Consider the following 9,840-nt stretch of genomic DNA (forward strand, 5'->3'; position numbering starts at 1 on the left):
ACACAGAAAGGCCCTTTCAGCCAACCCCGCCTTCGGGTATGGGCACTGATGACACGGAGGAGGAAACACGCCGCCAGCACCCACAGTGCCCCGAGCGGGAATCGAACCCAGGACCTTCTAGCTGTGAGGCAACAGCACTACCAACTGTGCCACCGTGCCCTGTAATTTTTATTTCTGCCTCTTGGCCAGTTCCCACTTGTAAAAGAGACGCAGTCTCAATGTGATTTTACTGGTTAAATAAAGGTGAAATAAAAGTATAGTGTGGCGAAAACAGTTGCCAGCCCCGGCCTTCGATCAGCATGGAAGAGAATGAGACAATAAATTGATTCATACTGAAAACAGCGTCCACCCAAATGAACACGTTTCATATGAAGTCAAAACACTCATTGTTGTTTCCTGCAGCTTATGGTCATAGTCATACAGTAGGCATGGTGAAAACAACACCGAGATGCATAATCTCACACGCTGCATGGGGAATGTACTGCCTGCTAAAAAGATTGGTCACAATTTGAAATTGTCCCCATTAAATCTTGTCTTTCAAAGCTCTTAATTAATAATAAACGTGACATTTATGTATTGGTGCAATAAGCTGAGGGAGAAACGATTTATGTCACCCAAAGCTTTTTAACGAATCAATGCAAGTATTTGTAATTGCTTGTTTCACAAGATTAAAAGTGCTTAGAGTTGATCCCTGTCTCCTGTTTAGTGGCCAACATGACCTGTGCCTCTGTCATAAAAATGCAAGACTTGGTCATCAGCATTAGTTCCCATCAAGAAATCTATATCGCTAATATTTCTGGATTTTTAATGCATTTGCAATTTATAGCTTATCAAACGCAGTTACCTAAATTGCTGTTAGGAAAAAGACAGTTTAACTGTCTCTTTTTAATTGCAAGATAATTTAACGTTGAAACTGGCATGATAGTGGGCTATGGAGTTCTGCAGGAGATGACAAACAGTGAATCTTGAACTATTCCTACAGTTTACCTCCTAAAAACATTACAATATCAACATAATACTATAGAGAAACTCTAAATACCCAATCCATACATAATTGCGGAAATTGCAGAATTGCGGAAATTGTGGAAATGGAAATTGCGGAAATTGAAATTGCGAAATTGCGGAAATTGCGTATTTTTTTTCAAATCCTCAAAAATGATGAAAAATGGCGCGCTATAGTATGCCGTACGATATGGGCTATAGCCCACGGTCCAAAATAACCCATCGTTTTTGTCAAATTGTGGAAATTGCGAAAATTGTAGAAATGGTAATTGCGGAAATTGCGGAAATGGAAATTGCGGGAAAATTGTGGAAATTGCGGAAATTGTAGAAATGGTAATTGCGGAAATGGAAATTGCGGAAATTGCGGAGTTTAACATGCATTTTGAGGCAATAAACAGTTTGATTGCGCTGGTAATGATTGTTTACACTGAGGTGAAGTTGAGGCACCCATGTATTTATAGCTTATTTCACAGATATAAGTCAAGGACCTTTGAGTCCGTTTAGGAAAACGTAGCATTCCTCATCTGACTTGCTTAGAGTGTGCTTTTGTCTGCAAGTTACTGCCTCTAAAAACAGATGACGATAGACTCGGTGGGGAAAGAATCTGAACAACCAGCATTTTATTGCATGTATAGAATGCTCACGTCAGCCATCGCCACTGACTACAACAGAGTGGTCTGCAATCAGACAGATGCGGAACGATGGAGTTACAGACCCACAGAAGTGATGAGCAGTATTTCTCTCTCTATAAACCAAAAACAGGACAAAGAAAAAGATGGTGAAAAGAGTCTACAGAACATTGGTCAACAAAGAGTTTAGCTTGACCTAAAGGCTGGGATGAGAGCACCACTTGTGGACTTGCCACCTCTGTCTGTGAAACAGGAAAACGAACCAATCTCGCAGGCGATGTGAGTGACAGAAGGAAGGAATGGTTTGTGGCTGACAGTGGGGTTGATTGTGGTGATGGATGAAACCATATAGTAAACATGTTGGTTGAGTCGGTTGGTGGGGGTGTCATGTCTGAGAATCGTGATGCCACAGAGCCTGTGGTCGCGATGTCAACTGAAAAGCCATTTTTGGCATCTACACTTAGTACGGAGTCAATGCATGTGATCCCTTAACCTGCGCTCGACTTAAGTTGTCTATACCTGCTGTGTGCTTCGTTTTAGTCATTTTTAAAAATAATCCAACTTCAAACTAGTGGAGATAAAAATATAGATATTTTGATGCCCAAATTCTAAATGTGGTGTGTATTTGACCTGTGGTGTCACAATGACAAGGATGAATGGGACATGTACATGTATCTTTGATACGAGTAAGTGCGAATGAAATTTCCTCAAACCCCCGCCACCCCCCATACACACACACAAACCCCCAAATGAAAGAAAAACAGTATATATTCTTTACATCTTGGCACTGCATATTTTACTTCTTTTTTTCCTATTAATTTCATATAAAATATCATTAGATTGATACACCCATATATTATTACTGACCACTTTAACCATACAATCCCCATCACTGTGACCCTGGAATTAGTCATGCAAGAAGATATCTCTTGGTCTCAGGGAGGAAATATACCAGCCCTTCCCTTGGAGCAGTAACTCTAACATACGGCCACAGAAGGCAGTGGTTGGACCATCAAAACGAAGTATCAAAAAACAGCTTTAACACAAAGAGGGAAATGAAAACTGTACAAAATGCGGTCAATAACAGAGAAAAGTCTGTCTTATTCTATATTACAGTTTAAAATCCCGAATTGGGGATAATCCCCCCCCCCCCCCCCCACGCCTGCCCCCAGCACAGCTCGCCCAGACGTCTGCATGGATGACTTTTTTTAAAGCAAGGTTTACTAAGTAAAATACATTTGCAGCACAGTTTGCTATTCCAATACATACAGCAGTTTTCTCATAGCTATTTCATCGTTAATACAAAGCAGTTGCGAGAAAGCAAACAGAACAACAAAATGTATTTTTTCATTTTCGTCATGATCTTTGAAAAGAAACAAGTAAACGAAAGGACAGGGGAGAAAAAAGGACGATGCTGACATTATGTACAACCTATTATAGGAAAGCCCTCAAAACAACCATCAGAGAGTAGACCGACTTGAGTGAACAGTGGCACATAAAGCTGGGTGAGATATCTTTCTATCCTTAACGAACACAAAGGCCTGAGGTTTGGATTGGCTTTGGAAAAAAAAAAAAGAAAAAAAATTGAAACCCTCAAGATAAACAAATTAATTTCATTTCCATATTTTTTTTTGTATTTTTAAATATGTTTTCTCTCTACAATTTCAGACTACACATGCAAGACATACAACTAAGTGCAACTGAGTGAAATGTTTGTTTTCTTCCCGTCTCGTTTAATTTAATCATTCCCTATAGGTTTGAACTGAGGTATGCGTACAAAGGTTGTTTTTTCTCATGCTGTTATCTTTAGTAATGTCAAGCTACACATGCTGAGAATGTCCTAATCTACCAGCTCTTTTGCCCCTTGTTTGTGAAAACCAAGACAAAACCAGTCAGGGGATTGTGGACAGGCTGCCGGTCCTGTTCTCACGGCCCAATCCCAGCTGTTTCTGACCCATCCCACAGCTGCCTGGACTTTAAAATACATCTTCTGGAAACCACAGATTGCCCATTGCTTTCATAACAGAATTCATGGCAAACTTGTTGGGAAAACAAAACGAAAATAATGAACAACATGAAGTACCTTGTACCCAGCTTATTTAGTTGACAGGAGTGTTTTTTAATATAAAAAAGTATTACGTTGACAGAAACTAAAACACAATCACATAAGCCTTGCCATGTTGACAAAGAACAGTGGAGTCCCATCGAGATAGCAGAACCCCTACAAAGTGGCATACAATCATTTGAAAAGCATACAAATTGATAAAAAAAGAACAAAACAAAATATGAGAGAGAGAGAGAGAGAGAGAGAGAGAGAGAGAGAGAGAGAGAGAGAGAGAGAGCATTGAATCATTGTGTGGTCCAGTTGAAGTATAGAATCCTTTTCACATTGTTCTCCTGCAAAGCGTAACCGTCTTCTGCTGAAACATCATCACAACATTATCTACAGACCCTTAATGTTGCACAGAAATCTGTTCCTGACCACCAGCTCCCTTTTTTCTCCATGTATTGGCACGAAATCAAAGATCCCCTAATTTGGTCATAATGTTAGTCAGACTATCTCTGCACCTCCCATTTCAGTTTTGGTCGCTGCCAAAGTCACTGCAGTTGTACTGCTCAAGACACCCCCTTCCTTTGGTTTGTAAAAACAAAATGTGATTTAAACACCAGTTTGAAGAACATTTTCACTAATCTATTCTATTCTGCCATTGACTTGACAGCTGAGACTAATACTTCCCATAATAGATCCCTTCATATCCTGTATCAGAGCATGGAGGAGAACTATTTGGCCATACCTTGCTATTGCATGGAAATGAGAACATCGACTGTCTTGACTTTGTAGTTTATCTTTGGTAGTCACAGAACAAGATATTAGACACAACAAAACTAAAAATGCCAAGTAAAACATAGAAATAATATTAACAATAAATTAAAAGGAAAAAAATGCAAAGTGGTTGGTTGCAGTCTTCGAAGAAATTGATTCATTTTTTAAAAATGAATCTACTCGGTTTCATATAATCTATTCTATTGTGAATTCCACTCAATTTTGGGGCTGACTTTACTACTATTTAATGTTTGCGGTGGCATTGACCCTCACTCCACATTTCTTCAATGTTACATGTAATAATAATAATAATAATAATAATAATAATACATGTTTGGGCCCTTAAACATGGCTGTCAAATGCTGGAATGTGCAATGTTTAGGTCTTATTGCAAGTCTTGGGATTATCCCTAGATGAAGGAAATTAATATTATATCTGATGCGTAATTATTAATCCTCACTGAAACTCAAAACTACTAGTCACACATGCGGTGAAAAAAAAAGAAGAAATATATAGGGAATGCACGTTTATCTTCAAGCATGGGCTCCACGGATGACATTACAGCATTAAAAAGCGGACACGTCTGAGTCCCAATGACAGTTGTGTTCAGGAATCACAATTAGTTGGTCTAAAACATTATCTTTGCAGTGCACACACCTGACATGTTCATTCTCCCTCCCAATCACCGGGAGCACGGAAGTGATCAGAAATTCTGTTGCGGCTCAACACGCTCTGTCTGTCGCGAGGGGCTGTTTTTAAAGTATCATTTCATAAGGGACAAATCATAACCTGCATGATTTCTCTGTCATTCATTCGCATCTTAAATTAAACTTCATCGATGCGTGGAGAGAGCCTTCATTACGAGTAGTGCATCGCCAATGGACTTCATGAGCTGGAGGGAGACGGGGGTGGGTGGGGATGGGGGGGGAAGGGGGGTTACACATCAGGGGAGGTGATATTCTGAAGCACGTGGAATAAATGACAGAAAAATACTACTTGGTATTTGACATTCTGTTTCACGTGTATAGGTTATATATATATATATATATATATATATATATATATATATATATATATATATATATACATATATATATATATATATGAAACAAAGTAATTCATGGAACAACATGAAAGGAAATCAAACATTCATCATCAAGTGCTGACCACAGAATCTCCACAGCAATGGGCATGAGGTCTGATCAGTTTAAACGAATTTAAACACAAATAATAAACAATAACGAAAGAAAAAAAAAAGCAACATCGACAACAGCAATGAACAACAAGACATACACGTTGGTATTTTGTAACCCCTCGTCCCCCTGAAATAAAACACACCAGAATAGAACTAAACGACACAAATATCCCTCCCACCCTAGCTGGAAGCAAACCAAAAGAAAAGTGTTGAAGGCAGTGACAGTGAACGAAAAAAGTCCATGCTCACTTTCGCTCGCACATGCACACACACACACGGTGTAAATTAAATGTCAGTCATTCTCTCTCTCTCTCTCTCTCTGAGAGAGAGAGAGAGAGAGAGAGAGAGAGAGTGTGTGTGTGTGTGACGAGAGAGAGGAGGGAAGAGAGTTGACCCCTCTGCAGTCCGTCCGTGCTCAGTGTGGTTGAGGCTGCATGCAGTCCTTTCTGGCTGCACAGTGAAGGTCCCTGTCCATTCTCCAAGGCTGACCAGGGGCATGGCCCCTCCCCCCGTACCAAACAGGTCCATCCAATCCATCGTAAAGTACAAATAAAGTCTGGTCTGTTTTTATGTTTTAGTTTTTTTTTTTTTTTGTATTTCACTTAAATCAAAAGTAGAAATAAAACCAAAAGAATTGCGCCCAAACTGGGACATATTCTCATATTCTGTGTGTGTGTGTGTGTTTTTCCACTATGTATTGTAAATGGCACTACAAAAGTCAGTCAGAGATATTTTGAGAGCTCAGTGTTTATCTGCGGAGCTGTAGTACGCGGTCTCCCAGGTGACCCGGGCCTGTCTCTGCCTTTGAGGCCAGGGGTGGGCAGTGGGATTGGGGGCAGGGGGCAGAGAGAGAGAGAGAGAGGAGACGGGGGAGATTGGGGGAGGGTGAACGAGCCTTACAGCATGTCATCGTGACCATGGTCATCGACATCGTAATCTCTGTGGTGATCGAAGTCTGGACTGTGATTGGCCGTCGTCACCAGGGAGAGGGGCCCTTCGTGGTCTTCGGGGTCCAGTGGTTCCTCCTTAATGTGATGATGCCTGAGAGAGAGAGGAGAAAACATGCACGGGGAAAATCAAGACCCTGACAAAAGAACCGTTGTTACAGTAATCTCACTGTAATCTTGAACCTTGTTAAACCTTTTGCACCAAGAAGACAAAAATGAAGAAGCAATTCAAAAAGACACGAGACGACATGTATTGATTCAGCGCATAAAGGAAGAGAAGGAGGGCAACGTGCACAAAAACAAATGTCTAGCTTTAATGAAACTCTTGAGCGGGGGCGGGGCCCTCAACTGGCACCGAACGATCATTTCAACCCTTTTCTTTTGAGGTGTTCCAATCCTGGGAAACCTGCAGGCTCATTTTCTTTCTTTCTTTCTTTTTTCATGGCAACCGACAACAGGGGTATTCACTTAGAATTGATAAATGAGGAAGATTAACAACGTGAGACGAGGCGAAGAGAGAATGGACTCTGAGGAGAGCGTTGTCAGCCTCCTGGTGGCGGTGGATCAGCAGCGCGCTGTGTGTTCCCCCTTCCTACTCGTTAACATGCACAACCTGCGAGGCGGGTCTCCAGAGGACGACCCCGAGCCCGCTTCTATCATTAATCAACTTCAAGCAAAAGCACAAAAAAAAAAAGAAAAACACAGCGACCAGACACCGGGCGTACATACGTACTCAGCTTTTAAACTCCCAGAATTAATGCATATTTTCAAGTGCGCGTGTCAATAATGGGGGGAGAAAAAGCCGCTTGGCAGGGAAAACGGTGCACAAACTCTGCACAACGCTGCGATAAGAAACAGAGCCCTTATGAGAATAATAACGCTGTCACTTGTAAACAAGGCGGAAAAACATGAGTCCTCCCCTCCCCTCAGCAGCACCGGGTGAAAAGAGAAGCGAGATGAGATCTGCCAAATTTCTCATTACAGAAAGAGAGCGGGAATAAAAGCGCACAGGGTTGAGGGTGGGGGGGCGGGGGGACGGGTGCACAAGGCCCGGCTGTGGCAGAAAGGAGGGAAAAAAACCAAACATTATGAGCAGCTGCAGGAGACTTCCAGTTCTCTAACCTGCGGTGCCAGCAGCGTGCCGTAGCGAGGAGTCAGAGCAGTGTCAGCGTGCGGCACCGGGCTCATTTACAACAACAACAAGGGACGACTGGCACGTCCTCTCGTGCGGGGGCCTAGCCGCGCGTCTGATTTATTCACGGCGGGACGTCGTGTGTGATTTGCAACAATTGTGATGGAAAGAGCGATGCTCCTATGCTAATGAGCTGACATATTTTGGTGTAAATTATGAAATAGGAGGAGGAGGAGGGGGGGGGCGTGGTAAAGTAAAGTCAGCTTTACCATCGCTTTCAGATCAAAGTAACTCGACAAGTCCCACCGCCTCAGGTCTGACTCCCTGGCTGCAGGGCAAACATGAAATTGTTATTATTATGCTATTGAACTGCATGCTGATTCCACACTGCTTGTAATTAGCCTTCTCTGGGTACCTCTTCTCATCTGGCTGTTGAAGAGAAACACTCTTGTTTCCTTGCGGTGTTAAAAAGCTGTGTTGTGTCAAGCTGCATGTGCAGCAGCGTGACACATGTGGCAAACACATGTCTCGTACTGCATTTACCAGGCTGTGCAACAGTGGAGGCTATCAACTTGTCTGTAGAACTATGTACTGTATGTGGTACAGCCTAAGAGGTTTGAATGGGGGAGTGAATCATATATCTTATAGTTTACAGGATATTCCATCTGCAAAGGTACGTGGACTATAGGCTAAGCTATGTTAACGGTTGCAGTGGGTTAAAGGTAACACAGTGTCGTACATTTCATGAAGTTGTCCTGCATCCATGTCGAGTGTTCACCATTTAACAATCGGCAGTGTGCAGAAAAAATATAACAAAGCAGACTGTTTTAAAAAGAAAACGAAAACAGACGATTTGGACTAGCGTGAAGCTTATGCTCATAGTGTTGAAAAGCACACGAGAGAGAGAGAGAGAGAGAGTTTGGGCTCCATCAGCCTGCAGATAGACAGAGGGGCAGAGAGGAGAAACAGGCTGCCCCTGGGCCAGCACACCCATCCTGTCTCAGCCTTTCCTGTTCCACAGCCATGCTCAGAGCTATGTTCACAGTGATTAGGGATGGCACTTTCCTCCATTTGGCCAGGAGCTCATTACTGCACCTTCCCTTTTTTTTGTTTTCAGGCAGAATTTCCCCTTTAGCTCAGACATTTCAGGAGCCCCCCCAGCCCCCACCTCCTCGCTGCACATCGGTGGTCTGCCCCGACATCTGGAAGCGATGCGGCCTGCGCCATATTATTTTAGGCTTCAAACAACTTAGCAGACACTCCTATACAACAAGTGAACGGGGGGGGGGGGGGGGGGGGGGGGCAGGGAGAAGCTGCGGTTTCCAGGGCGACCACAACTTTCCTAACACGAGGATCTTGGATCATGTCTTCCAGACTAATTATGCTTTTGTGTTGTTTTTTCTTTTCGACGGCTTGGAGGGCTTCTTTGGGGGGGAAAAAGAGAAGTGTTGCGGCTCGTGTTTCGACAGCAGCTCTGTCACTTTTTGCGTTCTGGCATTTTGTAAATATTTTAACAAATTGGAAGTGGTGATTGTGGTGGGATTCAATTTGGCGTCAGACGGCAGGACACATTTTTGAACTGCAATAAAGGAGAGTTTATAAACTTGCTGTTGGAATAACAGAGGGCGACTGGAAGCCACTGAGAGGTGGAGTTTCCTCTGCTTACAGGGAGGCCTTCCACCACGCTGGCCGTGACCCTACTGTACGTACAACCACTCCAATATCATCCCTCTCTCTTTATCCCATTCTGACCTGAGATCAGATTCATACGAGGTTTCCACTGGACAACACACTGGTCTGATTAACCCATTCTGACCTGAGATCAGATTCTAAAAATGTCAGTCGTTCTTCGATTTTTCAAAAATAGCAGACCTACAAGCTCGTAGCGCGCCACTCGGTGGCGCGCTATGAGCTTGTAGATCTGCTATTTTTCAATAGCTAAAGCATAACATGATGCTGAACACCAAAACGGGTTCCCGGTCAGAATGGGTTATTTATTGTCCTCCTTTTTTGACACTGTGTCTTTTTCAACATATTTTTGGGTAATTTCTAGAGGCATTTTGGGTGGGCATGGAAATTCAAGGAGTTATTTTGTTCACCGCACACATCCA

At 42.7% G+C, this 9,840-nt stretch overlaps 1 protein-coding gene across 9 annotated transcripts in view; it reads right to left on the reverse strand.

Moving 5' to 3' along the window:
* Nucleotides 1-1,594: 1,594 nt before the first annotated feature.
* foxp1b (forkhead box P1b) overlaps nt 1,595-9,840 on the reverse strand; it is a 173,642-nt gene continuing 165,396 nt past the window's right edge. For all 9 annotated transcript variants that reach the window (XM_080774872.1, XM_080774870.1, XM_080774871.1 and 6 more), the window contains one exon: nt 1,595-6,691. In XM_080774872.1, the coding sequence (XP_080630998.1) occupies nt 6,547-6,691 (145 nt within the window). In that variant the 3' untranslated portion in view covers nt 1,595-6,546. The remainder of the gene's footprint in view (nt 6,692-9,840) is intronic.

This window comes from Protomyctophum bolini, assembly GCF_963924005.1.
Source record: "Protomyctophum bolini genome assembly, chromosome: 2".
NCBI lineage: Eukaryota > Metazoa > Chordata > Actinopteri > Myctophiformes > Myctophidae > Protomyctophum > Protomyctophum bolini.